The sequence below is a fragment of the Fundulus heteroclitus genome, chromosome 12, assembly GCF_011125445.2.
Source record: "Fundulus heteroclitus isolate FHET01 chromosome 12, MU-UCD_Fhet_4.1, whole genome shotgun sequence".
In the NCBI taxonomy this organism is placed as follows: domain Eukaryota; kingdom Metazoa; phylum Chordata; class Actinopteri; order Cyprinodontiformes; family Fundulidae; genus Fundulus; species Fundulus heteroclitus.
In genome coordinates this window covers 16,294,163-16,314,470 of record NC_046372.1, presented here as the reverse complement: position 1 = coordinate 16,314,470, position 20,308 = coordinate 16,294,163, and the positions used below count along the sequence as shown (strand labels likewise).

The following is a 20,308-nucleotide window of genomic DNA, read 5'->3' as shown; positions in this document are numbered from 1 at the left end:
GCTCAGAATCCACGTTGCTTGGAGTCCAGAGTGAAGTTTCTACAGTTAGAGTTGATTTGTGGTCCCATGTCAGCTGCTCGTATTGGTCCACTGGGCTTTTCTGGAGTCCACAGTCAAGGCAGCCATCTACTCTAAATGTTAGAGCACTTCATGCTTGCTTCTGCTGACAGGCTTTATGGAGATGCTGATTTCACTTCCCAGCGTGATTTGGCTTCTGCCAAACGCACCATAAGCAGGTTCAATGACCATGATGTTACCATGCTTTATGTGCCAGAAAGCATGCCTGACCTGAACCCCAAGGAGAATCTATGGAGTTTTGTCAAGAGGAAGATGAGACACCAGAACCAACAATGCAGATGACCTCTAGGCAGCTATCAAAGTAACCTGGGCATCACCTCAGCAGAACCACAGGTTGATCGCTTCCATGCCGTGATAAATTAACGCAGCAGTTCATGTAAAAGGAGTCCCTATCAAGTATTAAAGCTGTTGGGATATTTTGCATAAATGATTTTTTTACGGATTAGATAGAACTGTCATTATGTCCTGACAGTAAAATATGAGAGAAATAATCTGTGAAAAAAAGTCAAGCTCCTCTGGCTCCTCCCAGTGGTCCTACTGCCACTTGCAGAACTACACCACTCCCGGTCATAAACAACCAATCAGAGCCAGAGAAATGTCAGGCTCTGATTGGTTGTTAGCAGTATCAACCGCTGTTGTTTACGCAATGCTCACACCCCTCCACACTGCGCTACCGTTATTCATCCTTCCCAGTAGGCGACAGCTGTGTGGAGAAACAGCAGAAAAACAACCTGCTTTAAAGGAAAACTGGTAAATTCTTGAGTGACACCAGCTCAGAAAACAAAGACGGGTAAACATTGGAGCAGCTGGCCACTGTGGAGGAACTATAAGGTGCGCTTGTTCAAATTTTCAGGCTAAGTCTATAATTTTTTTTCAAAACTCCCTACTGCAGTTTTAAGAGCATAGGGAAAGGCTGAAATTTATTTTTAAAATATACTTTTCATAAATCTTTATAGAATATTTTAATGTTCTGAGACACTGAATCTTTGGTTTTCATTATCTGTAAGGCTTAAACATAACAATGCAGGAAATAAAGGCTCAATATATGTTACTTTATGGGTAATGGATATATGTAATGTGTGAGTTTCACTTTTTTAAATAAGTGACAAAAACATTTAACTTTTTTCATGATATTCTAGCTAGTTATTTAATGTACCTGAAGATATGTTCGATGAGTCTCAAGTTTTGTTACGTGATTTACAGACATGATATTTAGTTTTGTTAGTTTGATGTAAACCGATCTTAAAGATTATTTTTAAACCTGGTACTAACATGCATGCTGGCTGATTCAGTCACAGATGACAATGTTCTCTGGCAGACATAACAGTATTTCTCATTAACAGTCATTCCAAAAAATCTTTAGTGAGAAAAAAAACATCACTAAATAGGTCAATTTTATTGATTTAGAAGATGGTTTCTGTCATTAATTTAATTCCAAAAGGTGCTCATATATTAATGATATTTTATCTATTTTATGGCTTCATTACATGGAGTAAAAAACACAATTTATTAGTTTCATTTAACAGAATCTTTTTAAATATTTGACTACCGACACTAGAAGAAAGGAGCTGCTTTTAATTTTATTGAGTTGCTCAACATCTTCTGTTTCGCAAAAATTACCTACAACTTTTTAAAAACTTTTTTTTAAAATATTTTCATAAATATGCATAAGTGTGGTCGCATTTCTAAATACATCTGGTCCTGTTTGTTGTTCGTTAAAAGGTCAAAGGGCTACACACCGACTTTAACACTGTTTTTATTTTTCTGGGTTTTGTCTTCCCTTCTGATTTTTCATATATTTATTTTTTTGCAGTCCACCATGTCAAAACAACAGTTCACCGAATACAACAGAGGCACCCGAAATCAAATGGTATGCTTAAGACGAAATGTCATTCATTGAACTCTGTGTGTTCAGTCGAGTTTCAGTCGCACGGAGAAAATTTCCTGCTGTTTCTGTTTCTGCAGGTGCCTAATTTTCTGGGTGACCAGACGGGACTCTGTGTGGGCAATACAGGTGAGGCTGTTTGCAATGCGGTGAAAGTGGGTGTAATCAAATCACACTCCATGAGCTGAATCACAACGTGTAATCACAAGCAGCCTCAAACCCTGACTGCCATTTCTTAGATAAAAAGCATAGCGTGTCGTATTTCCTCAGCGAAAGCCAAGAAGCCAGAAGAGATGAGTCAGCAGATACAAGGTTCATTCATCTTCTTCTCCCCTGTGCTGCAGGTGACAGTGGCCTTAATCAGTTTCTTGGAGACTATGCTTATCACATATCTCAGCTACAAGGTATGGGACTTTTTCGCTGCACATCTTTTCTCATTCATCTGATCTGTTGCCTTACAGCTTTTTGATCGGTCCAGGGCCGTCTCCAGCCTAAATCTTTAGTTTAGTTCCATTGACCAAGCATTGATCAGGAAAACAAAACTGTGGTCAATTTGAGCTGCTTAATGTGATTTCATTTTGAATCAATTTAAACTGGTTTGAAGAAACTAAATTATGCATCGTTTGTTTAGCTTGTAAGTGACTTAAAGGCGCACTTTTGTAATTAAGATAGGCTTTATTGATCTCACATTGGAGAAATTCACAATTCTGGTGCCTTTAAAACTTGCACTGTACCGGTTGCATAAGAAGAGATTGGGACTAGTTGCACTTGTAAAGTAGAGGTTTTCAAGCTTCAAATTTGATTGGAATTAAAATGCAGAGGCTTGTAGAATGAAGGAAGAACATAATTGGGAAGTAAAGTGAAAATATTACATGGTCTTCATAGCTTTTTACAAATAGACATCTTGAAAGTATGGCATGCACTTGAATTTAGACCAATTTACTATAAAACCCCAAAATAAAATCCAGTGCAACCAATTGGCTTCAGAAGTTGCCTAATTGGTTGCTTTAGTGAGCCGGGTTCTCCCAGCTTAGAACATATGAGCCATGTTCAATGCATCATCTCAAAATGGAAAGCTGTAGGACACAGCTACATAACTACTGAGACATTGTAAAAAGCCCATGGGAACTCTGGTGAAGCTGCAGAGATTTGTGCAGCCACAAAAATCTGAACTCTCTGGAGAAGGGGTCAGATGAAAGCCATAGTTGAATGAAAGCTATATGAATTCACACTTACTGTTTGCCACAAGCCAAAAAATGGGGATGAAGGTGCTGTAGTAAGTGAAGCAAAATCGGACCTTTAGCCTACGCTCTGCACATCTCCTCAAACACTCCCTCTTCCGTGGTGAAACATGGTATTAGGAGGATTCTGCTGTAGAGATGCTTTTCTTCAGGAGTTATAGGGAGGCTGGTCAGAGCTGATCCGAAGACAGATACGGAGCAATCCTGGAAGAAAACCTTTTAGGTTTGAAACACAGCAGATTTGAGACTGAGGTTAGAGGTCCAACTCTGAGCTACAATAACATAAGTTAGATCAAAGCATGCAGAATGGCCTTGTCATGCAATTACATATCTGGGACAAGACATGAAAATTGATCTTCATTAATGCTTTCCACCCAGTCTGAATGAACTCAAAAGCTATTTTGCAATATAAAATTGGCAAAGAATCATTGTATAGACGCACACCCCCAAAAGACTTACAGCTGTAAGTACAGAAATACGGTTCTGGAAAGTATGGACTCCTAGCAGCGGAATACAAATTGACGGCATACTTATTTGATAATAAATTGGATAACTATATACTGTTTTTCTTAACACCTGGACATTTTGCACTATATTGTGTGGCGCGTTTGGTCTAGCTCATAAATCTTAATGACATAGACTGAACTTTGTAGTTGTAAGATGACAAAATGTGACCAAGTTGGGGTACGAATACTGTGGCAACTGGCAAGTGGAACAGCTCCAAAATATTGTGCTGTTCTTAGCTGGCGATAAATTGAAGCCTTAAAATATGTGTTGTTGACCCAAGCATTTTATTAGCTCCTTTACTAACAAACCTAAAGCATTGCTTTATTTGCTTTATTTCCTTTTATTTCATTGTGCCGCTGTTTTAGGATGCATCTTCAAGTAATGTTGGATCTTACTGCTCACTTATACTGTGTTAGATTAACAGTGTTTATACCTCTGCTGCTTTAATTTGTATTTGTGATTTTAGTTATTCAGAGTGATTTTATTTGTATAACTTGTCGTATTATTAAAATGTAAATATAAAATACATTGTAGATTTTTAAACAGCAGAATTTTTTTTAATAATAGACATTAACTTGTAGATATAGCCTCTGTTTTGCTTTATTTGTTGTGGCTCCTTTATTATCAATAACCCTTATTATTGCATCAGTTTTCATTATTTTTCATTATTTTCCTCCTGGAAAAACAATATCTTTCCATTCTAGGGGAACATTTGGGAGCAGATCTTCCAGATATCCTTCATATTGGAGATGATTAATACGGTACCATTTATAATCACAGTGAGTAATTCATCTAAATTTCCTCCATTATATTCTGCAGGTTGGTGTGTGTACATTTTCAAATGTCCAAATTCAAGGCTGTTTTAATGGTAGCACCATTTTGTGTACAAAACATTTTTTGGAGCTTTACTACTTATGGGAAAACTCCTTAATTGTAACAAAAAATTATTCATTTAATTGTCTGTTTTATACCTATATAACTTTAGTACCTAATAATGGAAACAAATGAAACAGCAAAAGAATATGCTTTGTTGGTTATTTTACAAAGATATGCTAAAATTCTATGAACAGGTATCATTTTTGGTATCCTTAAAGAGACTTACAAGCTCTGCACTGTAGTCATGTTTCTCCATGTTCAACTTTAATAAGTATCGCAGGCTCCTTCAAGCATTTCATCAGCCATTTAGCCTATACAGAAGAAACTAGCATGCTTTTGCTTAGTATGGCATCGTGGGCATCACAATGGACGTGAATCAGAGAGAGTAAAGTCGAGAGCTGCCTGAAGAGCTCAGAAAGAAGACCAGTGATGTTTGTTCATAATACAGGCTATGAGGCTGTCTCCAAGCAGCTTCATGTTCCTAACTGTGACAACAGCTGTGAAATGATCAAAAAATTTACAGTCCATGATGGGAGTGTAGCTAACCTCCTGGGAGTGGACGCAAGAATAAACACAACAATAGGGTGAACAGACAGACGGTGTAAAAGAAAAATGCAAAAGAATACCTTCTAAAGACATTCATGGTAAACTCTAAAGTTAATTTACTTTCACCTTAAGATCAGACCATATGTTTAGCTCTAAACCATAAAGGGCTCCAAGGAAGAAGACACAGGGAGGATCCAAAGAAAAAAGCCTGACTGCAGTTTGCAAGCCTTAAAGCTCCTGGGAGAATGTCCTTTGGACTGAAGAGACAAATCTGGAGCTTTTTTAGAAAGTCTCATCCGCTCTGAAAAAATAAAGCTTTTAAGGAAGAGAATACTACACCTACTATGAAACTTATGGGGACTCGGTTTTACATTGGAGCTGGTTTGCAACTGTGAAAATGAAATCTGTGCACAATAAATTTTTAGGACTGCCAACACATCCTGGAGTGAAACATACCAGCCAGTGTTGGGGAAGCTCAGCCTCAGGCACCAGGCATGGGTCCTCCAAGAATATAAGGAACAAATACAATTAAAGCAATCAATAATAACTGGGAATAAACACATTAAATTATTCTCCAACGGCCCTTCATAAGCCCAGGCTTAATGTAATGGAAAATCAATGGAAGGAGCCAAAAATCAATGTGAAGATGCCACCCTTGAAACCTGACCCAGATTTAGCCGTTTGCTAAGAGCAAGACAGACTACCTGTTGGCCGATGCAGACGCCTCAGTGCAGACTGTAGAGACTGCTGACTGCTGCAAACAATGCTGCCACAAAATGTTTCAATTAACGGTACCATGTTTTTGGTAGTGCCAGTTTAATTTCTGTAATTATATGAAATATTCAGCTTCACCGGGCAAAAGTATGGAGTGTTAAATATGGAATCAACAATTCTCAAATCAACAAGTCTTGTCAAAGATAGTTTTCTTTTTTGATTGTTTTACTGTGGAATGGTGTAAATAAATGTGTGTACATCACATCCCAGACTGAACATTATTACCTAATATCGTTAAGCATTAATTTGTTTATTCACAATGTCCTACAGTCTGTGCAGAGAACATGACTCGAACCAAAATACAGTTTGTTTAACTCCTCTGTTCGTCTACTTCTTTCTCGTTTAAGATCTTCTGCGCTCGATTAAGAAACATATTTGTCCCTGTGTTTCTTAACTGCTGGCTTGCCAAAGGTGCGCTGGAGAATATGATTGTAAGTCCTGATCCTATACCTATTAGCTGTGTACGCTACTCTTTTTTTTTTTTTAACTATGAAAAGTGAACAAGAAAAAAATTGCAGACAGTACCAGAGCACAATTGTTCTGGTTTTATTAGTAGTTCTAGGTTTATGATATATTTGACATTGTTATACTTTTAGGATGTCCTGGCATTGAAGATACAGAGAGATAAATAACGCTATTTAAATTTATTTTTCGCATTAGAAGCCACCATTCAGCGATGTTCAATAAGCTAACATTTCTGTATTAAGAATGTTATTTTCATTGCTCTTGTGTAATATTGAAACTTTCTGGGAAATTGGGAATTTTAATAGTTGTAAGTAATATTAACATAAAAAATAACTGAAATAAACATTGAAATATACCTTTAGTTTTTGAATTGACTCACTGAAACAAATTAACTTTTTAATAATATTCTAATTTAATGACATGCAGCCTGATATATTAGCCAAGAACAGCACCACAGAGTCTGGCTTTTGGACTTACTGCCCATAAAGTTCTGGATTCTCTTGTGTATCTTTTATCTTTTTTTTCCAAAGTGTTCAGTGTTCAATAATTTTAAAAGATGACTTTAGTTCATGTCATTTAGTTGTGTTATGATGCCTCCCAGATCCCTTCACCTACAAAGCTCTTGCCCCGCTTTCGGTTATGGTTAACAGAAGTTTATTTTTTTATAAATGATTTTTGACACATGTGCATTAACTCCGAATCATTCTAGTTATGTCAGTTTGAATATTTCTCTCTATGCTGTGGTGTCTAGGTGACTGGAGATTGTAAATGCTCTATACTTTATCGTTTAAACGCTGATTTTACACTGCATAGCATGCACTGTGGATGGTGCACTGAAATCTTCAAATCCCTTCCAGTCTTGCTTTGGAAAATATTGTTTCTCGATTAAATCAAAATCGCAATCACTCAAGCCAAAGTATGACTGCCTGCAAAGAGTTAGCTTTTCATGGATGCTGTTGTGCATTATTGTGATCACAACACCTCTTTGAAACACCATCGTCTTCCATTTATCTCAACAAGCTCCCTGTGCAAACTAGATTTAGAATGTGCTGGGAGCAGTTTGTACTTCTGCTGGTTTCGATAGATCATCCCTCCCAGCAGCTGTATTAAAGCTGAATAACGTTGTTAGCTATGGAGCCGTTTGATTTTAGCAGTTCCTCTGAGCAGATTTTAAATGTATGAGTTCATTCCTCCCTTTTGGGTTAGTGGACATCTCTCGATTTGTAAATACCTCTAATTTCTCCACAAGGCGCTAATACTGCCGGCATTCATGTGACACTGTTATCAGTAACACATGGTTGTTTGACAAATTAGTCTGCTGGGTAATTAGTCTGCCTTTAAAACTAAAACCAGTGATTTATTCAGATCCCGCTGACATGTTTGGAGAAAGGATGCAGTCACAACTACCTAAAAGTGTTCAAGTTGCTTTCTGTGGCTGAGAAGAGGTTTGGTTTATTTCCCCATGTGTGTCAGAAATATTATACAACAAATGGAGAAATTGGTAGAGAATGTTTCTCTACCGTCAATCTTATTCTGGCAGAAGCAAAGTACGACTTTTAATGGAGTAAGACCATATCTAACCAGTGTGACTTGTGCTATCACTGCGATTCAGACGAGGCCATGACAGGATGAGAGCTTCATGCCAAAGCTGTAGTCAGCAGATGGTAAAACCTGGAGCCAGCAGGGAGGAGGTGGCAGAGGGAGCATGCTTAAAAAGGTGCAATTGAGAAGCGCTCATTAGCTGCTTCATGTGAAGACGGACAGTATCTTAATGTACAAGCACCTGTGTAGTTTGTGCATTTGTTGGGGTTTAGTCCAGGTTGGTTGTGTGAGACGTAAAATAGGATGTTTTTCAGATTTGTTTCAGGAAATTGCAGTTATCTTCCATTCTAGAAAGCATCACGCTACATTCCTATTCAATAAATTAGGGACATATGTTTCAATGATGCTTGTTTTTCAAATTAAAAGTATCTTTTGAAAGTAACCTTTAAGAAGTTATTAACCATACATCTTATTAACCTTGTAAGACCCACTGTTGCAGAATTACAACATTTTTTGTCATCCCAAAATAAACCTTTTTGTATTAAACATGTTTTTTATTGGTCTGATGTAATGTTCTGATCCTAAATAAAGTGTTTCCATTAGCTGTAGGTGGAAAATTATCACAATTAACAGAAATAACGGCTTAAAGAAAATCTACGTTAATTAACATGACGTGCAGATTAGAGATGGAGTTATTAAAATAAATAACATTTTCAATAATATTATAATTTATTGAATGGGTCTGTATGTGATTGTGCATCTAGTGGTTATTGTCTGTTTAGTGAGTGTGAAAAAGAAAGAGTTGCAGACTAAAAGAGTCTTTTTTGCGGTTTACATTTTAGAATAATTTTGTTCTCGCTCTGTTTCCCAAATGTGGCTCTTTTGTTTAGGTTGTACAGATGTTTTGATTTTTGTAAACTCAGAGGAGAAGCTGTATTTTGTTTATCGCTTAATGATGTATTAAGTGCCGTATGCTCAGGAGAAAATATCTCCACCATAATCTTCTCTTCTGCACCCAGAACGACTTCCATCGTGCCATCCAGAGGACGCACTCCGCAATGTTCAACCAGGTGTTCATCCTCATCTGCACCTTACTGTGTCTGGTCTTCACCGGGTGAGGAAACTTTTTTTTTTTTTAAAAACATCTCTATGGAGTCGCACTTCCAGTTGTGTATAATTTACTGAATTACAGTAAAAAGCAGACAAATACCGACTGTTGATTGTTTCTAAAATCATTAACAAGATAACTTCTGTTGTACTCAACCAAGTAAAGAAACCAACATATTTTCTTAAGGCGCAAATCTAAAGGTACGATTTTTTTAAATGAATAAGCTAATTACTTTTATTTAGAGCTTTCGAGTATAAATTTGTAAAGATTTAATCTGGCAATTTCAATTTCTTTTATCACATCTTTTTAATATTTATAAATAAGAAAAGTATAGAATGTTTTAAACCATGATCATTTTGGACTTCAGGTCAGCTCGGTTAAAATTACTGCTTTATTCAAGTGAAAATAAAACATCATTACTGTAAACATGTCATAAACTATGCCCAATCTTAAATTGTTAAGTTAAAGGTAAGAAAAATTTAATAAACTGTAAATGTCTTTATATGTAAAAAAAAAAAAAAAAAAAAAACATATAAAGACATTTAGAAAAACACTCGTTTTAGGATCGCTGTTGGGTTTTTTTAGCTCTAATATTAGAGGACTAATCAATTTCAGTGGGAAACATCTGGGTTTCTTTTTGTTAGCAGCTCATCTTCAAGTTATTTTCTTGACATTAAACATCCTGCCTTGTAACTCTTGTGCAGGCTTTACATCTAGCACAATAAAACACACGGACATTCGGTTGGTCACCTATTCTTCACTTTATGTGTTATCGATTTGGACTTTTATAGCGGCAATTTATTTTAATCAAAGTTGGCTCCTCCTAGGCCATCGCTCTTCTGCGGTGCTCTTGAAGCATGGCCACCACCCATCCAGTCAGACAACTTCATTTCCCACGGCTGAGGGTTTGATTAACATTTCAGTCTATCTGAGAAATAAAAAACAAATGCATTAACACAACCACTGAAGGAGATTACCGAAGGAACAATCAATGTTGTCACTTCAAAATGAGATACTGGGCAGAGGCCAACGCTGCATTGACTTTGGTGCCCTTTGGTCTTGATCGAATTGGAAGCTAAATTGTAATCCTGAAGCAGCTTGTCTCAGTGAGACGTGAATAACGTCTAGACACGGGCTAGTATAAGATTCTCACAGTATGATAATGTTTGGTAAAAAATATAACGGTTTCACTGTATGGTGGTATTTACAGTTTTAAAACAAAATGTTTTACATGATGTAACTGCTTTCATTTGAAACTGAATAGCCACAATTATTTCTACTGATGTTAAATCACCCTGTTTATTATATTTGTATTTTTTTTTTATATTTTTATTTTTGCAACCTACATTCTTTTTGCAAACTTTGCAACCTGCGACCCCCAAAATCACATTGCCAGAGACGGGGGGTCTTCCCCCTGTTTTAAAATGTTGTTTTAAAATGATTAAAATGTTGAGCATCTTGTAAAGTTGTATTTTGGTATCGGTTTCACAGATAAGGAAATACTAAATCCTTTTAGCAAATCATATTCAAATTATTGTTAGTCTCGGGACTTTGAAACAATTTTCACAAAAACTCAGAAATTTTGAGATTAATTTCACACATTTGTGAGAAAAAACTTGGATGTTCTCTGATGTGAGAATGTCATAGATTTTTGAGAGGAACAAAAATTCCACTATTATAGGCTATATTACAACAAGTGTATCTCTGACAATGTAAAGTCAGAGGTTTGGGTCATCATTTGGATCATCTCATGACCCCCCAAGGGGTCCTGACCGCCTCTTTGGGAACCCCTGCTGTATACAACCAGAGAAACTTTGGTCAATCTGCTGCTTTCTCTGTTAATTCAATAAAAAAGTTTTAAAATGTAGGAACAGAACGACGACTGCAACTTTTTAAAACCTTGGTACACCTTATTATCCTTAACCTTGCCTCATCCTGTGTTTTCATTTTTACCACCGTTACCTGAAGGACGTTGGGCGGATGTGAATAATTCATCCTCTCTTTCCGCAGAGCTTGTGGGATTCAGCATCTGGAGAGAGCCGGGAAAAACCTGTCCTTGTTCGACTCCTTTTATTTCTGCATCGTCACCTTCTCCACTGTGGGCTACGGGGACGTTACTCCCCAGATCTGGCCCTCACAGTTGCTGGTGGTTATTCTCATCTGTGTTGCTCTGGTAGTCCTTCCGCTGCAGGTAAGGACCACACGACTAATGAAACGAACGTCATAAAAACTTTGTCCGAGAATCCGAACTTCTTTGACTTCCTGCTGTCACAGATGTCCTTTATGTGGGGTTGTTGTCGAATGTGAACAGGACGTTTTTTGCAGTTGATGTGGCCTGACAACAAATCAAAAACTAATGAGGGGTTTACATTTTCAGACTACAGGAGGAGTTTCTGCATCTCAGTCCAAATGTCGGTCTAATTAGATACCGGTCAACACTTGCTGCCTCATAGATCTGTCAACTCTGGAAAAAAAACCACTGCTTCACATTTCCTGATGAGATGTTGTTCATGTAAAACTGATTGTGGTAGATTGGTTTTTTTTTGTTTTTTTTTGAAAGTTTGCTGCCTATTATTTCCAACCCTTGTTTCTATGTTGCTGTGTCAGTTTGAGGAACTAGCATACTTGTGGATGGAGAGCCAGAAGCTCGGAGGGAACTACAGCCGTCACCGGGCGCAGACTGAGAAACACGTTGTGTTGTGTGTCAGCTCGCTCAAGATCGACCTGTTGATGGATTTTCTCAATGAGTTCTACGCTCATCCCAGGCTGCAGGTACAGCGGACAGCATTCCTACAGTGTTTTTCTCTTCTGTGCATCACTTAAAGACATTGTCAGAGAAGGACAGGGTGTGAGCCAACAGCCAGCCAACCACCGTTCTCGTGTTTGGCTGAAAAGTATTCAGATGTGATAATCACTGGATGTTGACAGTCTCCTAACAGATTCCTTTGAAAATGTATAATGTAATGTAAAAAAGTATTTTTAAACAAGACTTGGGAATTAAGCTTTACCTGTTCACATACTCTGCACCAGGGAATAAGCATTCTGTTTTTTCCTCAGTGGATGGAAAAGTGTCTGGTCCGAATGCTTGTTTTCCAATAACCCGGCGGGCATAACTGTGCACACCCTCAAGCAATACTTTGTTGAAACACATTTGGATTGAATTTCCGCTTTTAGTAAGAGTCTGTCAACATGCAATATCTTGATTTGGAAATATGTCTCTATTCCAACAGTTTTCTAAATCTGACTTTGACAATATCCATTCTTTACAACCTTCCTCAGGACCTCACAGATTTCCTGTCAGATTTTTCAAAAACTTGAATTCACCAATGCTAAAGTAATCGTTTTATTGTTTTGTTTTTATCTTAGGCTTTTTAGCAGACATCTGAAACCTTTGAATGAAAACTGACTGAAAATTGAATCAGTCATGATTTAAACACTAGTTCCAGATTAAGTAAAGTAGTCCTGAACCTCTATGAAGACTGTGGCTTTAGCCTAAACATGCATATGTAGGGAAAATTCTACTATCACAGCTAAACCTGATTAAATTTTAAAATGATAGTGAGAGTTCCTCTTTCTGATGGCTTCTATGAATTCAAGGAGACTGAATGCAGAAATGTATTAAAAATGTCAAACATGAATTTCACCCCAAACAGATTTGTTAGTTTTACTGGGGTTGTACATCATGCACGTTGAATTATAGGCTAGATTTGGGCTTTGAACGTCAAATGAACCTTTAATGTGTCACATAAAGATTGATTTTAAAGGAAGTGGTTGACTCTCAGAAATGAAACATTGCTTGTTTTACTTTACAGGACTACTATGTGGTGATCCTGTGCCCGACTGAAATAGACATTCAGGTTCGACGAATCCTGCAGATCCCTCTGTGGTCTCAGAGGGTTATCTACCTGCAAGGATCCGCTCTGAAAGACCAGGACCTAATGAGGGCCAAGTGAGTTACAGCCTTCGCACACTTGGAGTAGAATCTGAAAAAATCAAAGGGTTTTATTCATGCGTGAGTTAAACATTAGAATCTAGGCTGAGTGTACCATCAAAGTGGTTCACTGGCAGCACCAAGACACTTAGATCTGATCACAGGGTGCGTTAGCTACAAGTCCTCTCTGCTGCCCTCTGCTTGCACATTAATGTGATCAGATTTTACTCTACATTTATCATCTGCACAGAGACATATATTACAGACATAATGCAAAAATAAAAGTGTTCTAGATTATTTTATGATCTACAGTTTTTATTGTATCGATAAACCAATTGCTGAATAGTGTTACATACATTGTTTAATATCTTTTTACAACTAAGTCATAATGTGTGGATGTGTTGGGGTAAAACTGCACACCATGTCCAGAGGCTACAGTCCGCAATGTTGGTGGTCATGGTTCGATTCCTGGTTTGCTGCATGTCCTCCCTTTTTCTCTTTACTCTCTTTCAGGTCAAATTACATAAGTAACATAAAACAGGTTAAGAGTAAAGTTAGAAAGGTAGGGTTGTGCGCTCAATATTTATCAGATTAAATCCTACAGCATTTCCTGGCTGCATATGGGCTGTGCCGCTACATGTTTTTGGCCCATTTTACTCTGTAGTTTTATAAACAGATCTTTGCTTTCTCATTTGCAGCAAATTAATACAGTGCAATGCCATCCAGAAACTAATTATTTTCATCTAAACTCTAGGCTGTTAAACTTTAGAGCTTTTTTTCTGAAAACATTAGCATTCCTCCAAAAGGATCATCAATTCACCTAAACGTTGTGTGTTTGGCTGAATCCTCTGGTTCATTCAGGATGGACGATGCTGAGGCGTGCTTCATCCTGAGCAGCAGGAATGAAGTCGACCGAACTGCTGCTGTAAGTGAAATAAAGAGGCTTCTAATGATGTATGAACGATTTTAATCTCCTTTCACGTTATACCTCCTTTGCATTTCCTAAACTCGCTTTAGGGTATTTACATTATATCCTGAGTCGTATGTAGAGATAAACTAAAACTGATATGTCTCCTCCCGCAGGATCACCAGACTATTTTGAGAGCTTGGGCTGCAAAGGACTTCGCTCCCAACTGCCCTCTGTACGTCCAGATTCTCAAACCGGAAAATAAGTTTCATGTGAAATTTGCCGGTGAGTGCAGAATAATGAAATGCCTTCAGAAACAGCGAGCAGGACTGGTCGGGTTTAGACACGATTATAAATGAGCTCATTTCAACAGATCACGTCGTATGTGAGGAGGAGTTCAAGTACGCCATGTTGGCTCTCAACTGCGTGTGTCCGGCCACGTCCACCTTAGTGACTCTGTTGGTTCACACCTCCAGAGGACAGTGAGTAAACTTCTGTTGTGTGTCATTGTAAACAATATTTGCATGTTGTTGTTTTTTTTTTTTTTTTTAAAAGGCAAAACCACTGATACTCAGCTTCTTCTGTTTATCTGTTGGAAGAATATAACCTTCATATTCTAGAGCAGTGGTTTTATTTTAAGTTAATTACTCAAATACATTTTATGTCAACTAACAGATGAAATTGTACCATGTGGCATTAAATTGAATATTAATAGTCTGGCCTTGTCACTGGGAGCAGCCAGCTGTACACAAGAGGTGTTTGAAAAGAGGAAACAAACAAGCAGTATCTTGATTTAAGGAGATTTAGAGGAGCTAGCCTGGAGATGTTTTCTTAGCCTGAGACAAATCCAGGCAGATGTTTATGTGTTTATTTAACATGACTAATTCTTCAAAGAAGAGCATTCCTTCATATTCCATGGGTCACTTTAAACTCAAGATCTTTATTCATATTTATGCTCATAATTGCCTCATGTTTAAGCAAGTAAATAAAGAGCTGAACTAAAATGTCATGCAGTCATTTGCATATACAGCTTAGTTTGGAAAGATTTGTTGGTAGGTTTGGTTTTGCTGCTGTTGTCGGATCTCAACATAGTTTGAGACAGATGCTGCAGCAGTAAACAGGATGAAGAGAAGTTAGGGATGCTTAGTTTGCCTGATGTTTGGTATTTTAATTGCAGTACCATTGAGACCTGGTAGAAATCTGGCTCCAACATGTTTTCGGTTCACGTACCTGATGTCGTCACTTATATCCCATGGAGTTCCCTGCTGTGTGGCAGGAAGAACACCGGCAATGATTGCAGACTTCCTGAGGGGCTTGATAATGGAAAAAATAACTATTTTGTGAAAACAAGATTCCAATTAAGAAATCTTCTTTTAGCATGTCTGAATGAGAAAAAGCGACATAACTATGTGATTGTGCTACAAAAAGCTGTCTTATTTTTATCCTCTTTCAAATACAAAAATGTAGCTATTTCAGTAATTAAACTTATTCACTTATGCATTTGCTACCTTCCTTAAGATACTGATAAAATTAAGTTGAAATCAGGCCTTAAAGATATTTTTTCCCAATTATCTTTCAAGGTTTTCTTCCATGCAGCCACTGAGGCCAAACTATCAACACCAATCAAACGCTGAGCTTCAGGCCTTGGTTCTGTGTAAAACAAATGTGAGACTTCATGGTGGCCCTTTCTTTTTCTTTTTTTTTTCTTGTGCTTACCTTCTGGTCATTAGTCTCATGAACAGATTTAGCTTGACTTAACACTTGAATCAGAGTGATTTTTCTTTTTTCTGCGGAAGAGTCTTAATAGCTACATGGGATTGTTCCTGGTCCACGGATGCCTTGTCAGCACAGCAGAAACCGTTTCTCACCCGGTTTCTTCTTTTAGGCTGTAAATTTCTCAGCCTGCGCAGCTTCTCTCACCGAATCAGAAACACAGCACATCTGTGTTTATTATGGAGACTCACACTTGCTCCTGCCTGTTAAGGTGGCATCTCAGCTGCAGTTTCTAGCTTAAACACTATCAAAATGATCGGCTCTAAAATTTGTCATGTGATCATTTTTGCAGCTAGACATGAGGAGGCTGAGGAGAACCAAGTTGGAAGGGGTTGAAAGTTTGTTTCTTTGAATTACAATGATGCCAAATTTAAATAACACATGGATGCTTAAATTGTTGTATTATTGTTGGGGAACCTGCCAACCTTGACCCTATTTTACCCGAGGCTGCTCCTCATCAACTTTAATCAATGAATGCTTTAGTTAATGAGTGAAATCTGAAAGGCCCACAAGTTAGACCCACTTATCCTGCTCCAGAGATTCTGCATCACTTGGGCATTAATCCCAAATTAACAAATGAGCCTCTGTGTCTGTTTATTTAGAAGAGGCGGTTTATCCCAGAATTCCCAGTCAGTTTTTTAATCCACCCTGATATTGTTTAAAAGTGGTCCAATGTTTTCCACGACTGGTGGTCTAAAGTGGGACTCCAGGAGGGAATTAAACTATTTCACCTTAAAACCTCACACTCATGGCTTTTATTGTTCACTCTGTCTTGAACCAGAAACTTGCCTTTAAATGAAAGACACTGACCAAATGAGAAGAAAACTCTCGGATGCAAGGTTCTATGTAAATTAAAAATCTGTTCAAACGAGTGAAGGTTTAGTTTTAAATCAAACAAGTGGGTGCAAGACCAGTGATCAAAATACAGGAATCAAAATATTATACTTTTGCTGCAAAAATATGAAACGGTTTGACAGATTATTCTTTTGTAAAATGCCCCCAAATAAGCCCCTCCCAGAATCTTCCCCTGAACAGCAGTAGTCTATGAGCAAATAACTGTTATTAACATAGAATAAAAGGGAATAAAATGAGTCTCTAAGGCGAGGAGGAAGTAGTCATTGGTGTTGAATCGTGCTTTATGCCTTATATGGACTTCCTTTCCCATGTTTGCGGCTGTATCTCAGTTCCACCGAAGCACATTTCAGTAAGAAGACAATTTACAGTACTGTACATGAACAGAAGGGAAGCTGAATCTTTTAAATGCCCACATTTGGCATTTTTAACTAATAATTAAAAACTATAAATGGCCTATAAATGTTTCCTTGGTCGTCCTGAGTTTGTTTGACAGCGATAATTAAACTGACCAAAATGACAAGAAGTATGTCTGGAGCCTTCAAGGGAAGACTTTGAAAGCTAAGAACATTGTGATGCATGGTGGTGGTAGCATCATGCTAAGTAACTATTTTGAGGCCAGTAGTACAGCATTGCAATGGTTGAGGAAAACCTGAAATCCACTGCTAGAAAGTTCAAACTTGGACTGAGCTGAGTTTCCCAACAAGACAGTGATGCAAAATATACAAATTGGTTTTGAACTGAGGAAAGCAGGTAAACATTACGTTCATGGAGTTTTCTCACCAAAACCCTAACTTTACTTCTATCGAAACATATATCTGATTGAAAGGCATGTCTCCGAATGGAAACCAACTGAACTATGATCTCCATTTCAAGTTAAATATTCAGCCAGAATTATGGTAGAAGCTTGTTCATCACTACAAAAATCATGTGGTTGAGGCCGACTTACCAAGCACCATTGTTTGACAGTAAAATCACCATGATGGGTCTGTCATGATTTCCTTACAGGATTGTACAGCTCTTAAAGAAAACAAAAACGCTGATGCAGCATTTAGGACAGAGGTTTTTTTTAAAACATATTCTAATCAGTTTTGCCAGCTTGGGTAAAGAATTTAATAACCATGTTGCCATTGTTAAAGCATAAAGTGCTGTATCTTAAAATAGTTTATCTAAAGCAACTTATTTTAATGTCAAAGCAAAACAATAAAGCTCAGGTAATCTGTACTCTCGCTACCTTGTGCATACGTAACAATGTGAAAAATTGGTTTCGGGATTATTGCGTTCAAATTTATCCCAGTTAATAATTTAACTTCAGCATCAGTCTCACTCTCATCACTGGCAGCTGAAGTAGTTTTCATCCGTTTCATCATTGCATGACTCCATCACCAACATGCTCTGAATGTCTTCTGTATTGAATATCTGTCAGGGATAAATTATCTGTCAGAAAATACCCAGCGCTCAGTGTCTTTAGCAGCAGTGAGGATACTGCAGCAGTTTTAATTTGTTTTATGCTATATGAAGGTCAAAACACTTTATACCTTCATACCTCACATACATAGAGGCATAATCAGACTCTTGAATAAAATGCTGGTGGTGCAATAAATTAAACCCATAAACCAGTCTATTCTACAGAATGCCAACATCCAGCTAAGTGTTCCCTTACGAATCATCAACCATCAGGCTAACTAGAAGCAGCAGGGGAGAGGACTGGTCTTGTGCTTTTCCTTTGTTAGTACAAAAGTTAGTGCACAGCTTCAGCTGCTTCAGCTAGTAACCACTGATCAGACCAGAAATCTGGGTGTACTGATGGACTCAGACCTAAACCTCCAAAACCATCTAAACACAATCACAAAGTCGGCCTTCAATCACTCGAAGAACAGACTAATGTCTCAGCAGGATCTTCAAAAACTAATCCATGCGTTTATATTTAGTAGAATTGATTACTGCAACGGTGTTTTCACAGGTCTGCCTAAAAAGTGGATCAGACAGCTGCAGCTGATCCAGAACGCTGCTGCCCGCGTCCTCACTAAGACTAAGAAAGTAGAGCACATCACCCCAGTTCTAAAGTCCTTACACTGGCTCCCTGTATCTCAGAGAATATACTTTAAAATACTTCTGTTAGTTTATAAATCACTGAATGGCTTAGCACCTAAATACATCACAGACTTGTTATCAGTGTATAAACCCTCCAGACCACTAAGGTCTTCTGGCTCCAGCCTGCTCTGCAGAACCAGAACCAGAACCAAACACGGAGAAGCAGCATTTAGTGTTTATGCCCCATTTATCTGGAACAAACCCCCACAACACTGTAAAAGTGCTGAAACCCTGAGTTCTTTAAAAAGCTGTTTAGAGTTGCCTTTAAATGTTAATGTTGAAGTTTGTAGTCCAACTTTTCTTATTCTGTATCAGACTTTGGTGCTTGAAATCTTGCTCCCTTACCTTCACTGCTTTCCGCTCGTATCTGCAGCACGATGTTTGAGACGTTGAATTTCATAGACAATCCACAAAACTTTTGAAGTACGGTCACCAAAACCTTTTCTACACGGCGACAAACATGGTAAATTTTCACAAAACGTCTAAGAAATAATGAGCGTCCACACTCGAGGGTGTAGCACAAAAGGAAAGGCTGTAGTAGGCATGCCGGGCCCATTGATGGCGCTGTGACACTGCCAAAGAAACAGAAAAAACACCGGGCATGCACAGACAACTGATGTGAAGTAAACAGCACCGCGGCAGGGGATCAGACACAAACATTTACACATGTTCAGCGAGATCTTTGTGTGGTCTGGCAGGAGACACGCCGTGTAGAGCGGGCTCGTTAGAGAGGAAGAGTCCGAGGACGCCACTAAAAGCCATAACAAAGCCGCAACACCAGACAACGTTGTTGTTATTTGTGAGAGTGAGGCGCATGTGGGTTAGCGAGAGAGGCGACGCTATGATAATAATAATAATAATACATTTTATTTAAAAGGCGCCTTTCTAGACACTCAAGGTCGCCGTACAGAAGGGTAAAAAACAGAATGTCAGGAACAGAATCAAAACAAAAAACATTTAAAAAATAAATAAAAAATAAATAAATACCGAGGCTGGGACAGGGAAATTGATAATTAAAGAGAATAGGCGGTCTTAAACAGATGAGTTTTGAGTTGTGATTTAAAATTTTGAAGTGAGTCCGTGTTTCTAAGTAGGGGTGGTAGAGAGTTCCAGAGGCGGGGGGCAGAGCGGCTGAATGCTCTGCTCCCCATGGTGGTGAGACGGGCGGAAGGGACAGACAGGTGTAAAGCAGATGAGGATCTAAGAGCACGGGAGGGGGTGGGAATGTGCAGGAGGCCTGACAGATAAGGGGGGGCTAGGTGGTGAAGGGCCTTGAATGTCACCATGAGAATTTTATATTGAATGCAGAACTGCACGGGGAGCCAATGAAGCTGTTGGAGGACCGGGGTGATGTGGTGGATAGAGGGAGTTCTTGTTATGATGCGAGCAGCTGAGTTCTGGACCAGTTGTAGTTTATGGAGTGATTTCTGAGGAAGGCCGAAGAGGAGAGAGTTGCAGTAATCCAGTCGGGAGGTGACAAGGCTGTGCACAAGTATAGCAGCAGTGTGTGGGGTAAGGGAGGGACGGAGGCGGTTAATGTTTCTTAAGTGATAGTAGGCAGACCGGGTAATGTTATTGATATGGGATTGAAAAGATAGGGTGCTATCGAGGATGACACCCAGACTCTTAACCTGGGGGGAGGGGGAGATGGAGGAACTGTCAATAACAAGTGGGAAACTGTCAGTTTTGGAAAGAGTTGATTTGGTGCCGATGAGGAGAACCTCAGTTT

The 20,308-nt window shown here is 38.4% G+C and overlaps 1 protein-coding gene across 21 annotated transcripts in view; it reads left to right on the top strand.

Moving 5' to 3' along the window:
* Positions 1 to 20,308, top strand: part of si:dkey-21e5.1 (potassium channel subfamily T member 1) — a 136,494-nt gene that overhangs the window by 71,075 nt on the left and 45,111 nt on the right. For all 21 annotated transcript variants that reach the window (XM_036144071.1, XM_036144081.1, XM_036144080.1 and 18 more), the window contains 12 exons: positions 1,892 to 1,948; positions 2,044 to 2,092; positions 2,308 to 2,367; positions 4,416 to 4,490; positions 6,255 to 6,338; positions 8,934 to 9,028; positions 11,033 to 11,213; positions 11,630 to 11,794; positions 12,835 to 12,971; positions 13,815 to 13,878; positions 14,037 to 14,145; positions 14,234 to 14,342. In XM_036144071.1, coding sequence (XP_035999964.1) covers positions 1,892 to 1,948; positions 2,044 to 2,092; positions 2,308 to 2,367; positions 4,416 to 4,490; positions 6,255 to 6,338; positions 8,934 to 9,028; positions 11,033 to 11,213; positions 11,630 to 11,794; positions 12,835 to 12,971; positions 13,815 to 13,878; positions 14,037 to 14,145; positions 14,234 to 14,342 — 1,185 coding nt within the window. The remainder of the gene's footprint in view (positions 1 to 1,891; positions 1,949 to 2,043; positions 2,093 to 2,307; positions 2,368 to 4,415; positions 4,491 to 6,254; positions 6,339 to 8,933; positions 9,029 to 11,032; positions 11,214 to 11,629; positions 11,795 to 12,834; positions 12,972 to 13,814; positions 13,879 to 14,036; positions 14,146 to 14,233; positions 14,343 to 20,308) is intronic.